The sequence below is a fragment of the Condylura cristata genome, unplaced genomic scaffold (genome assembly GCF_000260355.1).
Source record: "Condylura cristata isolate star-nosed mole 26May11 unplaced genomic scaffold, ConCri1.0 scaffold00003, whole genome shotgun sequence".
NCBI classification, from domain to species: Eukaryota; Metazoa; Chordata; class Mammalia; order Eulipotyphla; family Talpidae; genus Condylura; species Condylura cristata.
In genome coordinates, this window is record NW_004567104.1 from 9,682,861 (window position 1) to 9,699,043 (window position 16,183).

General features: G+C 38.4%; 1 protein-coding gene across 5 annotated transcripts in view; it reads right to left on the reverse strand.

The window, feature by feature from the left end:
- Positions 1 to 2,561: 2,561 nt before the first annotated feature.
- The window catches only part of PLD1 (phospholipase D1, phosphatidylcholine-specific), a 199,164-nt gene continuing 185,542 nt past the window's right edge, over positions 2,562 to 16,183 (reverse strand). For all 5 annotated transcript variants that reach the window (XM_012733922.1, XM_012733914.1, XM_004674964.2 and 2 more), the window contains 2 exons: positions 7,742 to 7,859; positions 2,562 to 6,115 (listed from right to left, as the gene is read on the reverse strand). In XM_012733922.1, coding sequence (XP_012589376.1) covers positions 5,891 to 6,115; positions 7,742 to 7,859 — 343 coding nt within the window. In that variant the 3' untranslated portion in view covers positions 2,562 to 5,890. The remainder of the gene's footprint in view (positions 6,116 to 7,741; positions 7,860 to 16,183) is intronic.

Sequence of the window (16,183 nt, forward strand, 5' to 3'; positions counted from 1 at the left end):
GTATTTATCATACTCCAGACTTTGTTATTCTCTTTAACTTGGCAGATATCCCACACTTGTACCTAACTGTCTATTTCAGTTACTTTTTTTATTTTGGCAATGGAATCGGCTTTATACTTCCATGCACTGCAATGTAGGTGTTCCAGTTGCAGCAGAGAAAGCTGAGATTCAAACAGACCCCCATGGGGCCACAACTGGAACATGGGATTGGGTTCTACAGATGCATTTCTGACTCTAGATAAGACATGTAGCACACTGGCTTTAAATTTGCAAATTGACTTCACACTTCTGTTTAATCAATGAATATTTACATGGAAAAAAAAGCAGTGATGCCATCAGGCAGAATAAGTATGAACTAGGAAGCAGAAAATGGATATGGGCATCATTTCCAATCTTCTAAAAAAGAATAGTCAAGGAAACTGAGTTTCCTGAATCCATAATTCTTATTCTGATTAAAAGCCCTTTGGCTTATTCATCCTCATTTACATAACACTATAGTGACTTTACCACCATGCTTGCCTCTGAGCTTTCATCTGTGAGAAGTCTGCTGTAGCTGAGTATGTCTTTCCAGAACCTAAAAACATGTTAATTTTCATTCCTGAATGCATTTGACCTTATTCTTAAATAACTCCATTACAGAACACTGGGCTCTGGGATAGGGAGGCTTGAAAACTCTGTTTTTTAGGAGATTCTTTTCCTAAATGTTTGGCTGTAGTATCCTGCCCTGATATTTTCTGCTCACTGTAGAGAAAGGGTCAGCAAGCTTTTCTTAAAAATTGTAAATATTTTAGTATTTGTAAATTTTATGAATTGAAGTCATATCAATGAATAGACATGGCTTTGTTCAAACAAAACTTTATTTATAAAAATATATTTTAGTATTTGTGAATTTTATGAATTGAAGTCATATCAATGAATGGACATGGCTTTGTTCAAACAAAACTTTATTTATAAAAATAAGAGGCACAGTTTCCATCTCTCAAGCCCTGCAGTAAAGGCAAATATAGCTTGGAGCCTGTGTTCTGTTCAGAATATTTTTTTTTAAAGATTTATTTATTTGTTCATACAGAACTGGGGTACAGGCCAGAGGCTCAGGGGTGGCGAGAGGCTTCACCAGAGACAGAGTGGGGAACAGAACAGGCAGATCTACGAAGTACACTGCTGAGGGAAGCAGCGGGCGGATCAGGAGAGGTCTGCCACACCATGTGGTCACCTCCGGGGCATGCGGGAATCGAACTCATGCGGAAGCGGCTTTAGCTTCTCAGTGCTGTGCTTTAACCCGCTGCGCCACCAGGGAGGGCCATGTTCAGAATATTTTAATATTCTCAATGCATGTTCAGAAGATGGTTTAGTATTTAGTTATGTCCGATATGTTCTCCAACTATAAAGCTTTGGTATGAACCTTTAAATTGGTTAGAATATCAGTGCCATTTTCCAAACCGTTTTATGTGGTATATTCTGGGTTTGGAATAGGTTGTGTATATAAAAGGGTATGTTGCTTTTCCTAGATTCAAGAAGAATTAGCATGACACTCAAATGCATTTGTCTAGAAAAAAATGACCAATGGTCAATGCTTGGGATTAGGAAAGAGAAAATTAGCCTGTGTTTTGGTGTAACTGTTCTCCCAATCTGGCTTTAACACTTTAAAATGATTTGGTTGACGACTTTCATTTACCCATGCTCGATGTTCTTTTGTTGTAGCTTAAAAATTGAAATGGTTTAGAGAAAGAATAAAATAATCACCCATATAAAATTAATCCATACACTTTTTCGATTCCTTTTAAACTTTCAGCTAGTCAAAGTCAGTAACATCTCACATGTGAAATAAGTGCCATAAAGGATCCTATTATGGTATCTTCTCCCCTTAAAAATAATGTAAAACTGGGCCCTCCATGGTGGTGCAGCAGGTTAAAGCACAGCACTAAGAAGCTAAAAGCCACTTCGGCATGAGTTGGATCCCCATTCCGGAGGTGACCCAAAATGGCACAACAGACCATCCCTGGCCCACCTGATGCTCCCCTCAGCAGTGTACTTCGTCAGTCAGCCTGTTCTGCTTCCCACTCTGTCTCTGGTTAATCCTCTCACTGGCCCTGCATCTCTGGCCTGTACCCCAGTTCTATATGCATAAATAAATAAATAAATACATAAAAACAATGTAAAACCACTGATTCCTTACCTGAAACTTTTTGATAGATGCTGATTCCTTTTTCGGTGAATTTCTAGATCAATAATTTCTCAAGGTCTTTGCCTGGGTAAAACCTATCTTAGACCTTCAAACTGCCAGTAGTAATTGGCCTCAGAGTATCTTCAAATGAATGAAAAATATATACTAAGCACACTTAAAAATCCTTAGGCATTTTATACCAGAACAGTGGAGAGAGACAAGACATGAAGTGTCTTCTTTACCCTGATGTAGAGTGACAGGATTCAGAGAATTCTCAGGTACCAGAAAGATCAGAGTTGTGAAAAAGAAGGATTTCCTTGGTAAAGAAATGACAATATTTTGTCACTTACATTTAAGAGTGAATTAAAATGAAAATTTATTTTAGAAGCTTAATTTTGTTCCAGAAAAACTTTTTTTTCGTCCTCTGAAATGGTTTACATATTAAGGAGAACAACTCCTGTTCTGGCTGGAGATGTAGGTTCAAGGAATAAATGAGATGATGCAGAAAGAAGTACAAATTCTTCATGACAGACATAAATTCTGCATTGTGTGGTCTGCAAAATTGCTGCTTACTGTTTTCTTCTGGGAGACTGTTAATTCATGATGTATGATAATTTCCCACATCATTCCATAGATTAACTGCTTAGGTTTTGTGATATATATAAACAAAATTTTCTCCAAAGATGCTATTAAAATAAAACCAGTACTTTGTTTTACAGTATGTCATTCAGTTATTTAAAGACCAGCTCTCCAGACAATTCTATGATATATTTCACAGCATCCCGTGAAAGAGTTGTTGGGCAGATACTTGATACAAAGGCAATGTCTGTACCAGACCTGGTATGTTAAAAGGATATTCCAACAACTACATTTGGCCAAAATAGGCTATGATGACTTTCTACCCTTTATATCTTACAATCCCAGACATTTCCTTCTTGAAAATAACAATTATTACAAAGATTATCAGACTGTGAGATTTAGCATTTATAGACATTTCAAAATATGACAGTGAATTTAAAAGGTTGAACAGATTTATTGTACTTTTCCAAGGTTTTGAATTACATTTTAAAGTTTATCAGATATTGTGATATTAAAGATTAATATGGTAATATTAAAGATAAGTTCTTTGAACTTGAACTGGTAGCAGTTGTGTCAGACAGTGTGGGTCACTGGACATTGGGTAGTACATCTTGTGTCCACACATCATGTGAGTTTTGCAGAATGCTGCATTATGTAGACTGTTATTGCAAAACAGGCAATTAAGGCACTAAATTTTTCCATAAAGTCCATCTAAGTAAAACTTGTGGCTTCTCATCTTTGGGGATGAATATCTTGCCCTTCAGAAGAGGCAGTAGGGGGAAAATGCTACAGAAACCAGCAGCTTCTATGCCTGAAACACCTTAAGAGTTTCATTTCACTCACTACTTCTCTTCTCCACCTTGTTTATTCATCTGACATTGACTTTCAACATTTACTTATGTACCAAGCATGGTTCCAGGCTCTCGGGGTACACTGCAAGTGAAAGTCCCTGCTCCGGAAGACTTACGCTCTAGTAGGAAGACACGGGAAAGCACAAATGCTCAATATCACCAGGTCTAAGATATCCTCTCGGAATATCTCCACTTGCTGCAATTCCTCATTTTGGGTAGTGATGAAGTGAAAAAGGCCAGCCATGGACTTTGGGATGGTTTCATTAGTTTCAACTTGGCCATCTCAAAGGTGGGTAAACTGAAGTGTACTTCAACCTATCTGGATCTCATTTTATCATTTATACAATGCAGATTAAGTGGCCTTTGGATTAAGTAATTTTTTTAATAGGAGAATGGGCCTTTTCATATTTTTATTTTCAATTGTTTTCATAGAGGCATCTTACATGAAGTTGAGAGCCACTCTGTTGACTGTTCTATATTTTAAAAAACTGGGGCCCAGGGGCATGTGGTGGAAGATAATGGTTGGTAGTTGTGGTGTGCCAACTGCATGAAGCTGTGTGAACCAATACCTCTAAATCATACACATTGTAAAACAATGTTAGCTCAATAAAAATGATAGAATTTTAAAAAAATATATAAGAAATCCTTGGTTATTCCATACAATTTTCATAAATAGCAAATATCTCAGTCATCCAAGAAATAATTTACCCATAAATAAAAGCACATTTATTTTAATTGTTGGTTACATGATCCCACCTTATTTGTGAAATGCTCTAGCTGTGAAGTCCTGCCTTGGATATGACCTGGTCTTTCTCCTGTTAACCCAGATCATCAACTTTGGGTTCTTTTTAGTCTTCCCACAGCACTATTAGCTCCATGAAAACAAGAGTTGGGTCTTCAGTTTTGTTTTGTTTTTAAGAAAATCCAAACGAGATTCCATGTAGGTAATCCACAGACACGTAATCATGCCACCAACACCAAGTTTGAAGGGTACAGGTCATTTGAGAAACACATTAGCTCTTTAGGCTTTAAGGACCGTTGACTAGTAAAATGAGAGCTATGATATACCAAATAGTATGCTAACATCCAAAAAGGAAATATATTTCCAGAACAATTCACAGACAGTAGGACAAAGTGAATTAATAAATATTCTCATCTCTTCAGAAGCCTTGGTGGAATGTTAATGTATATTAATGATGATTAATTATTAATTCTACAAGCAAAGTAGCATGTATTTTATAATCAGTTAATTTTTTCCTAAAGAAGATAAAAGTAGCGGAGAGTTGAATGTCAAATAAGGTTAGACTTATTAACTTGGTAGGAGTGATGAAAGAACTGATAACTGATTCTCTTGCAAGACAAATTGCTTTCTCGGTTTGATTTTGAAATGCAGACTCAAATTTTAATCAATCCAGCAGCTGAAGATGACAGTAAATTTTATGGGACTAGAAGGAATCTCCCTTTCTTATCTGGATAAGATCCCACCACCCCGTTGGAGGTTTCTGAAGGCTGCATGCTCTGTCTTTGAGTTTGTCATCTCCTTTGTAATAAAACATCCTAAACACATGTTCAAATGTGATCAGAGGGCCCTATCAAAATGATACATCTTGTCTGTCTTTGAAGGCACAATTAAATCTCTGCCTCAATAACCGAATGTAATTCCTTCCTGTTGCACTGCGGTGTCAAAATATATAATGTCAATGTCATTAGAAACACCTGACAAGGGCTGCTGTGTTCACAGCATCTGTCCTGTCCTTGCAGTCACTGAATTAGTGGCCACATCCTACCAAACCTGAGGGCAAGGCAGCCCAAGGGGCCCCGAGAAGCTCAAAGCAACATCACAACATCTTTGGGCAATAAACTATCGTAAACAGTGTCTTTATGGACCATGAGGAGAGGGCAGGTCCACAGACATCAGCTGCATAAATGAAGGTCAGAGAAGAATAAGGAGGTTCAGACAATTCTTAGCAAATTAGATGATAGTTACAGTTAAATTCCTGTTAGCAAAGGAAATGCCCTTTGGTGCACATCACGGAATCTGCATCTGTGGTAAAGGTGTTGAGTGTGTGCTATCCATAAGTACTCAGTCCCTTTCACACAAGGACAGGGCCAGGAATGACAGCCCTACCATACTGTGTGTACTTAATCAGCAAGACTGCAGTGCTGCCTGGCATCCAAAGGGCCCATGCTTGGGTACAAGAGTGCTTGGGTGCTGGCTTTGGCTTTAGGTTTCCAAAGGTCACTGTGTGCAATGCACTCTTCAGGATGTTCTTGAGTTGCAAAACAAATACAGCTCTTAAGTCCAAACCTCCATGGGCACTATGGCTTCTTTAGATCCAACAGAAGGTAGCAGGCATTCTGCAGCCAAAAAATAAAAGGGGAATTGCACCAAGAAGCCACGGATCTTTTTCAGTTCTTCCTCAGCTCGAGTGGGATCTTCCTTTGCTAGTATAGGCTTGTTGATGAACTCTCTCAGCTGATTTAAATTGTGTACTTCATCGCTGGGGAGGCACCGGAACACCTGATTCAAACACAAATAGGAAACTGAGTGATAAGTTCACAAGGAAACACATGCTCTTTATGGAAGATTTCTATTCCAACAGACGAAAGTATTAGTTTTATGTTATAGCACTAAGCTGATTGAAAGTTATTTCTCTTTTTCTCTACAATAAACTGCTGGATTTGCTTCCATTGAAAAAAATCATGGCCAGCTCTGTACATGAGATGTACACAAGCTATTAACCCTGGGATAAAGTCAAGTTTATGGTTATGAACTTCACTGATGCTACTCACACTAAGGTTAATTGGAAAATAGTCACCTCTGAATTTCACTGTATATACTGGACTAAGAGGAAACATACACATTTTCTTGTTTTATTTAGAAAAATGATCATACTTGTACTTTCATTAATGTTATCAATTGTGTACTTATTTGCTGAATTGTTTTCATTTTCAACTAAAAGAGGTTTCAGACATCTCGTCATTTCACCACACATTTTTGTCATGTGTAAGAGAACTGGGGTGTAGGGAGAAGTGTGGGGGATGAGAGGATTTATCGGATTAGGGAGCTTAACAGGGGGATTTACTGAAATATACTGCTGAGGGGAGTAGTGGGTAAGGGAGGAAAGGTCTACTGTGCCATATATAAGTCAGCTCCCTGACTGAATTGAACTCGGACCATGGAGGTAATAGAACTGAAATTTAACCCCTAAGCCATCAGGGAGGCATATTTTTCCTATAAATAAGGCCATGTGCTTAGATAACGACAATATCATTCTCTGGGCTCAGAAAAATCAACTGTGTGCCATTTAAGATATGGTCCACATTCAGATTTATTCATTATCCCTCAAATTTCTTTAACAAATGAGGAATTTCTCTCCCAAATGAGGCTGGGTGCTGCAGATCACATATAAAGCTCTGTAGACAGTTGTCATGATTCATGAGGAATAGTGAAGCCTCCACAATGGAAGGGTATATGGAAGTCATGAAGGAAAACTCATTCTTCCCCAATTTCTGATATACTGCCAATGGATCTCAGCTTAAAGGTTTTCTATGACAGAAATCTGGCTATTTAATAGAGTAACCTGTTAAACACTGTGGGACAAGTCTTAACTTTTATATGTTCCTTATTATAGCCAGTGGATATAACTTAGCAGATGATGCATTTGGCCTTCCTAACAAATGGAATTGGTTTCAAAACACCTCTCCCATATTAAAGCTATCCAACAAAGGAAGTTTCTCACTATTAATACATTTCATCATAAAAATGGAAACCACTTACCGTGTGCTTAGTGCTATTCTCTATTCTCATGATCACCCTAGTGAAAATCACTCCCAGTTTGTAAAAAAGAGTTTCAGAAAGTCAAGTTAGTATACATGATGATATCAACAGCAATTTGGTGAGCTGGGAACTGGACAGAACCTATGTCTGACTCACTATTTGGTACCACATACTTTAAAACATTAACTACGATGCTTTTTGACTCTGTTTTTTAAGTGTCTACAAAAGGCATTTAATACAGTTAAGAGGGGTGTTGGTTTTTTCACACTTAGTAAGACTGCTGTGTACCAAAAATTTGAAGAAATAATTATATGCTTTTGTGATGAGATTCCATTTAAAAAAGAGGTGAGAATTACGCAAACCTACCTTATCATAAATTGTAGCATTTCGAGCTGCCGTTGACACCCACACTTCCTTAAAGAATTTGTCACTCACTGGATCCTGAATGTCCTCACTTGGGTCAGAAAGATAGCCAAGGACAACCCTGAAACATAAGTGACCTCCAAATTGAGAAATTAAAATAAAGCAGTTTGTGGTAGGCATTGTTTATACTGGTGGTGCAATTTAGTCACTCAACCATAGATTCAATTTTTTTCAACTTAGCACTTCAACTTTATTTAATTAAGTACCATTGTTTTGCATCTTTCTTAGTAGTTTGACAGTATAGGACTTCTCCCCTCAGGTATGGTCACCTGAGCTCTCCCATCACCAGAGTACCCATAGTCCTCCACCATATTTCATTGTGCTCTCCTGCCCTCCTGCCCCACCCCTATTTCCATCCCCTTCTTTCTCCTTCCCTTCCCTCTCTTGGATGACTCAGATCAATGGTTAGTTTTCAAAAGCTGGTTTTAAAGTTTGTCTTTGTTTGAGCCTTTGATTTCTCTATGTTCTACATCTTTCTCCTGGCTTACTATGCATAGCAGCATCCCTTCCAACTCTATCCATGCTACCTGAAAAGGTATGAGCTTATATATATTTTTATAGCTGAGTTGTATTCCACCACATCTTGATTCATTTAACTATTTTGGGGCATTATGGTTATTTCTATAGCTTGTATATTATAAATAGTCCTGCAATAAATATGGGGTATAGGATTCCTTTCAAATTAGTGTTTTTGTAAACTTTGGGTAGATATCTAGAAGAATTGCTGGATTTTACGGCAGATCATTTGAGGAACTCCACACAACTTTCCATAGGGACTGAACCAATCTATATTCCCACTAATAGTGAAGAAGAGTTCCATTTTCTCCACACCAGCACTTGTTGGTTCTTCCTCTTCTATTATTTTCTTTTTAATTTATCATACACAGTGGTATAAGTATATTATCGTTGCAGTTTTGATTTGATTTGCATGTCACTGATTTTTGGTGATGAACATATTTCCATGTGCCTGATGGCCATTTTTGTCTTCCTTGAAGTGTCCTTTTAGCTCTTCTGCCCATTTAAAAAAATACGTATTTATTTATGCATACAGAACTGGGGTTCAGGCCAAAGGTGCAGGGGTGGTGAGAGGATTCACCAGAGACAGAGTGGGGAGCAGCACAGGCAGATCGAGGAAGTACACTGCTGAGTGGAGTAGCACGTGAGACAGGAGAGGTCTGCTAAGGCATGTGGGTCACCTCCCAACAGGCAGGGAACAAACTGGCACTAAAGTAGCAGTGCCAGCTTTGTGTGCTGTGCTTTAACCCGTTGTGCCACCAGAGAGGGCCCCCTTTTTTTTTGATTGGATTGTTTGCTTTGTTTTTGTTGAGCTGGGTAAGTTTAAAAAAATTTTTAAAAAGATTTTATTTATCTATTTTGTGTAGAAGAACTGGGGTGTATGCCGGAAGTGTGTGGGGGAGGTGAGACAGATTGGGGAGCGGAGCAGGCACTGAGAAAGGACAAGTGGAGAGACAGGTGATGTCTTCAGCACCATATGTGGGTCACCTCCCTGGCAGGGGATCGAGCTCAGGCCATAGCCATGGGACTTAACCTCTAGGTCACTAGGGAGGCCCTGTGTAAGTCTTTGTAGATCTTTTACATCAGTCCTTTATCTGATGCATGGTGTGCAAGTATTTTCTCCCAATCTGTAGGATATCTCTTTATTTTGGTTGCTGTCTCTTTGCTGTACAGATGCTTTTTGGTTTGATGTAGCCCAAAGCTGTTTTCTCCCCTGCCTGTTCCAGAACTATTAAACAGCCTCATACTTTGGACAGAGTAGAGGGGGAATAGTCTTCAGAAGAACTTTAGTTTTATACTGTGTAGAGATTTACTACAGATAGTGCAGTAGAGGAGTGACTGGATTTGACTCAATTAATGAATAGGCTGTTTACTGAGGATAGACTGGGGCAAAGGTTAAAACTGGGAGAGCAGACAGGAGCTACTACAGTAATATAGGTAAAAAATGATGGAGGCGTGGGAGGTGGAGGTCCAAATCAACAAGTTTTATTGATAGAGGAGGTATGGAGTATAAAAAGTCAGACATAAGGGCGCAGCGGGTTAAACACAGCATTAAGAAGCTAAAGCCACTTTTGCATGAGTTTGAGCCCTACCCGGAGGTGACGCACATGGCGCAGCAGACCTCTCCTGACCAGCCGGCTACTCCCCTCAGCAGTGTACTTCATTTGCTCCCTACTCTGTCTCTGGTGAATTCTCTCACTGCCCCTGCACCTCTAGCCTGTACCCCAGTTCTGTATGCACAAATAAATAAATCTAAAAAAAAAGCTACTATCTATAAAAAATAAAAAAGAGTCAGACATAAACCAAAATCAAAGGGTGTCTGTTTTGAGCAATTAGGAGAATGCAGCTGCTACTCGTTGAGCTGGAGAATTTTTTGGGTAGAACCAGTTTGTGGAGGAAGATCAGGATCTCAATTTGAAATCTGTTGGGACATCTATTCAATATTCAAGTGGTAATGCCATGTAGGCAGTTGGATAAATAACTCTGGAGTTTGAGAAAAAATGCTTGGCTAGGACATATAAATTTAGTCTCTGCCCTCATATATAGTCATAAACCCATGTGACTTGAACTGAGTTTTAAAAAGGAGGATAAGGCCTCTCTTTTGAACAAGGGGTTAATTCTCAGTGCTGTTACCTCTATGGTAAGAGTTCGAGCTCCAGCCAAGGAGCTAACCTGCATGGTGCAGAAGACCTCTCCTGACCCGCCCACTGCTACCCTCGCAATGTATTTCAGTCTATCTGTCTGTTCTGCTCCCCACTCAATCTCTGGTGAATCCTCTCACTCCTCTAACCTCTGGCCCACACCCCCGTTCTTGTACACAATGAAAAAAGAATATAGGCAGAGATGAGGACCCAATGAACCTCAATAGTAGAAGAAAGGAGGAACAGCTAGTCAGCAGAGGATGTGATGTTAGAACTACACAAAGTAGTACATCAAGTAGAACTATGATAAACTGAGGATAATTAACCACTGGATTTAATGGTGTGGAGGTCACTATCATATTACTTTCTTTGTATTTAAATTGATATAGAGTTATATCATCATTTTTTTTTAAAGATTTATTTATTTGTGCATACAGAACTGGGGTACAGGCCAGAGGCTCAGGGATGGTGAGAGGCTTCACCAGAGACAGAGTGGGGAGCAGAACAGGCAGATCGACGAAGTACACTGCTGAGGGGAGCAGTGGGCGGGTCAGGAGAGGTCTGCCACGCCATGTGGTCACCTCCGGGGCAGGAGGGGATCGAACTCATGTGGAAGCGGCTTTAGATTCTCAGTGCTGTGTTTTAACCCGCTGCGCCACCAGGGAGGGCCCTATATCATCATTTTTAATGGCTCCATAATTTCCTTGGATGGGAAATTTATTTAACCAGCTATTTTATTTAAGGCATTTTGGATGGTGCCAGGTTTTAATTACTGCATACAGTACTACAGTGAACATAATTTATTCATCATATATTATACTTTGTGAATTTATATTACTTCTCTAAGAAAAATTTTAGAATGAAATTCCTGGGTCAAAGAATATGCAAAATTTACTGCAAGAATGACAGTTCCAAATCATATGCTATTAATTAAGCAGGCAGATTTTCTCCAGTGATTTTCAACATTATCAATCCCTGAGAAATCTTGGTCAACTTTATAGCACTAAGAGTGCATTTCATTTTACTATTAGTCTTCACTTATTCTACTATGGAACAAATCTTTAAAATAAATGTACCTTATACCATGGACTCACTAGGAGTCATAGAGTTTTATAACTTTAAAATTTTATTTCCACTGCAGATAATGTCTCTGTTAGTATAGAAAGGAATGGCTTTAAAAAGGATTTAAGGATTGATGTTTGAACTTAATTATTAAGACCAAAAGCAAAGTCTTCCTGTATTGTATTTGAAGGACAGTTCAACTTACAACAATACATCAATTATAATAATCCCTGTCAACTGAGTCACTTCCAACCAGCTGAACATTGAGGAAAACAAGTATTGCTGTGATTTCCCTATCAATTTAGGAAAGATGTGAGGCAATGTGTACATGAAAATATCAGCTTATTTGTAGAAAAAGTATTTAAATAAGTCTATAAAAACAGTATTTACTAATAAGCTATTTTCTGTTAGCTTTTTTTTTTAAAGATTTATTTATTTATTCATATAGAACTGGGGTACAGGCCAGAGATGTGGAGAGTGAGAGGATTCACCAGAGACAGAGTGGGGTACAGAACAGGCAGATAGACAAGTACACTGCTGAGGGGAGCAGCGGGCGGGTCAGGAGAGGTCTGCTGCACCATGTGGTCACCTCTGGGGCAGGTGGGAATCGAACTCATGCGGAAGTAGCTTAAGCTTCTCAGTGCTGTGCTTCAACCCGCTGCGCCACAAGGGAGGGCCAGCTTTTTTTTTTTGGCTGTTAGGTTTTGAATTGAGAAAAGTTTATATGAAAATGCACTACAAAATAACATGAAGTACTCTGGATATTCTTTGAATACTAGGGTTTAAGAGAAAACTACCTTGATGTTATGTTGATATTTATGTGACAATGACAGAACGTTTATGCATCAATGGGACAGTAAGAAACTGCAGAAATGTCTTTCCTTTCTTTCCACTCCTCATGCCTATTACTTGAAATGATTCTGAGCCCTGCTTGTGTGGATCACCACTTCTGTTGAGGGATGGTTTCATCTGTAAAGTTTGGATAGTTTTCTAGGATGTAATGAACTACATGGCACATGGTTGGATATGCAGTGGAATACCCTGATGGTCCTTTCTATTTAGAACTGATTTCACATTGAAATGTGTCTCTGTTTTACTCAAAAATAGCCCAGCTGAAAAATGGATTGAAGTTACATTTTATTTTTTTTTTTTAGAGAGAAAATGACTGTGCTCTAGGCCACAGCATTTATCTTGGAAAACATCTAATAAAAAGACCTAAAATTAACACAAAGTTGTGGTGATTTTTTTCTTTAAAGATTTATTTATTTATGCATACAGAGCTGGGGTTCAGGTCAGAGGTGCAGGGGTGGTGAGAGGATTCACCAGAGAGTGGGGGGAGCCGAAGAGGCAGATTGTCGAGGTACACTGCTGAGGGGAGCAGCAGGCGGATCAGGAGAGGTTTGCCACACCATGTGGGTCACCTCCGGGGCAGGCGGGGATCGAACTCATGGGGAAGTGGCTTTAGCTTCTTAATGCTGTGCTTAACCCGCTACGCCACTAGGGAGGGCTTTGGTGATTTTTAACATAGTATCTTATTTTGCCACTGAGGCAGAGTGAAAATGACTGTTCAAGAACAACAGTATTTTTTGACACAGTTTGAAAATTACCAAGAAAAATAAAAGCACCTAGAAATAAACTTAGCATGAAATGGACATGATTAGCATAAAACAACAAAAATATAATTCTAGTGAAGAACCTCCCTCACTCCCAATAATTATAACCCTAAAGCTTATTTATTTATTTATTTAAAGATTTATTTACTTGTGCATACAGAGCTGGGGTACAGGCCAGTGGCTCAGGGATGGCGAGAGGCTTCACCAGAGACAGAGTGGGGAGCAGAACAGGCAGACCTACGAATAGCAGGCAGATATGATATACTGCTAAGGGAAGCAACGGGTGGGTCAGGAGAGGTCTGCCTCACCATGTGGTTACCTCTGGGACAGGCGGGAATCAAACTCATGTGGAAGTGACTTTAACTTCTTAGTGCTGTGCTTTAACCCGCTGCACCACCAGGGAGGGCCAACCCTAAAGCTTATTTAAAAAAAATAAAATAATTTGGATAGATTGGAATTCATACATTGTCTTCCGATGGGATGCCCATCCTTTCCTATATTAAGCTGTAAATCTACTGTAATCCCATTAAAACCTGCATAAATAACTCTAAAGTTCTTGTAAAGGATAAACATTTAAGAGTAAAAAAGATTACTAGAGAAAATTATACTAATTTGGGAAAAGGTATAGCAAGAAAGAATGTTAAAATATGTGATTGTGATAATTAAAACGGTAAATGGACTTTCAGTAGAACTTAATAGAGAGACTAGAGATGAGTTGGAACATTTCACAATTTTTTATAGTGGTTTATTCTGTCTTAGGCGGACATAGAACGCCATAATATTCTGAATCAATTGGTTCACTGAACAAAAGAGTTAGCATTCCTACTTCATTTCTTATATTAAAATAAACTGCAGGCAGACCTCTTCTGACTCGCCCCACTGCTCCCCTCAGCAGTGTACTCACACCGCCCCTGCACCTCTGGCCTGTACCCCAGTTCTGTATTATAAATAAATAAACTGCAGACATTAAATATAAAAAGTAATATAAAAGAAACAATAGAAGAAAATATAAGTAAATATTTGATCTTGGGCTGCTGCAATGATACTAAGCATAGAAGAAAAATAGAAAACAACAATAAAAAACTGATAAATTAGCAAAAATTTAAGTTTTTGAAATACTCTAAGTATGATTTAAAGGCAATTGACCAGTAGAGCACTTACCCAGATAAGAGATAAAAGATGATCATCATGTAAAATTTAAAATAGCAAATTTTTTTCTAGGATCATAGACCAGTAAATCTATCATTTTCCCTTTATAATCACTCAACCAAAAAAAAAATGACCAATCATTTTTGAATCAAATATCCCAGAGGACACATTTGTTAGCCTCATCTAATTAAATTCTATAAATCATTATAAGAAAATGAGCAAAGGTCATGAATAGGAAAGGTAATTGACAAAGGGCACTTAGATAAAATTAATAAACAATGTTTTTTTAGAGAGGTAGGAAAACTGGCAAAAAACAAGTATTTTAATTAAGCCAAAAATTCAGGAAAGAGCTGAAATAAATACCTGTACCATAAATTATGCAGTGGAGTTTCCTGCTTTTGGGGAAATCAGGGCTTAGCACACCTGGGGTGTAATGAGGGAGCCTCACCTGTGAAGACCACCTTTGTGATCATAGTGTCTCCTCTGCCAGGTAATAAGAACAAATTTTTAAAAACCTTCTACAACACAAACTAAAATAATGAAATTTCATTTAAATCTACTAAATTGGTAAAGATGAATTACATAATATCTCAGTTAGAGTGGAGAATAAGCCCTCCATAACATTATTGGTGAACCAATAAGAAATTAGAGGGCAAGAGGAAAAGTCACTTTTCCTTTAATCAGGAATACCATAGTTAGGATTTAGTCAAGGAAATGATTCAGAAGGTAAACAAGGGACATATACAAGCAGCTTTTATATTAGAAAAAAAATCTGCCTATAAATGAGGTATTAATTAAAGAAGGCATGGTGTACTCATTCCATTTAATACAGTACATATGTTAAATGTACTTAATGACATGGTAAAATATGCTCTTATTTAAATAACAAATCATTTTGTAGAACTGCAAGATCCTAATTATGTGGTTTTAAAAAGAAGTACAGTGCAGTAATATTTGCATAGAAAAGTGAATGATATGTCAAATGTGAACATTCTCAGCACTGAAATGCAGGATTACAGAGGAAGTCAATTTTTTATAGCTTTTCTATATTTTCCAAATTTTCTACAATAAAAATAAGTTGTAATCAGAACCTTCTAACTCTGTAATTTTTTTCACTTAGTAAGTTAAAAGAAGTCCACTACTCTGAAGAGACTATTTGAGTTCTCAGGGAACTGAACACACATGACATTTATTTTTAGTTTATAAAAGAAAATGTTTCCTTTATATATGCTACAGTAGGCAATGATGTGTTGATTAACAAGATTCTAACTTGAAACTCAATCCCTACTAAATAAAAAAAAATTACACTAGAAGCTAATTGAAATGTCAATGGTTTGAAAAAACAATCATAACAAAGGCAATAGATGCAGCAGTAAAAGCTGTGGGAAGGTACTGACAGTCAGATTTTGAAGAATGGATTTGCCGAGCGACTCAGGCAGTGAGAGCAGAAAGAAGTCTCTGGAACAGAAGCATGGGAACAGAAGCGTGTCTTACTTCTGGACTGTTAAGACATGAGGGCAAAGGCTGTCAACATTTCCAGGGATTGTGCTGCTTACCGAGCATCTCCCTATCTACAAATAAGCCAGTTCCCAAGCTTGACCAGGTGCTGGAAGGGCCATAGCAGTATCTTCTGCCAGTCTGCCCTCAATCAGGAACACTAGGGGCATCTCACCAAAGTGCCCACTGAAATCCCATCCTGCCAAGTAAGGTTGCAGAGTGAGAGGTGTGACTAAGTGCAAACAGCTGGAGTGGGAGAGGAGCAGGGTTGCTGCCCTGACAGAGGGGAAGTTGAGCATGTATGGGAAAAGGGGGAAGAGTAAGTGAGGAGATAAGAGCTTTGGGGAGCAACACTTGATGAGGGACAGCCCCTGTCAAGGTCCTTAGAAGGATCATTCTGATGCTGG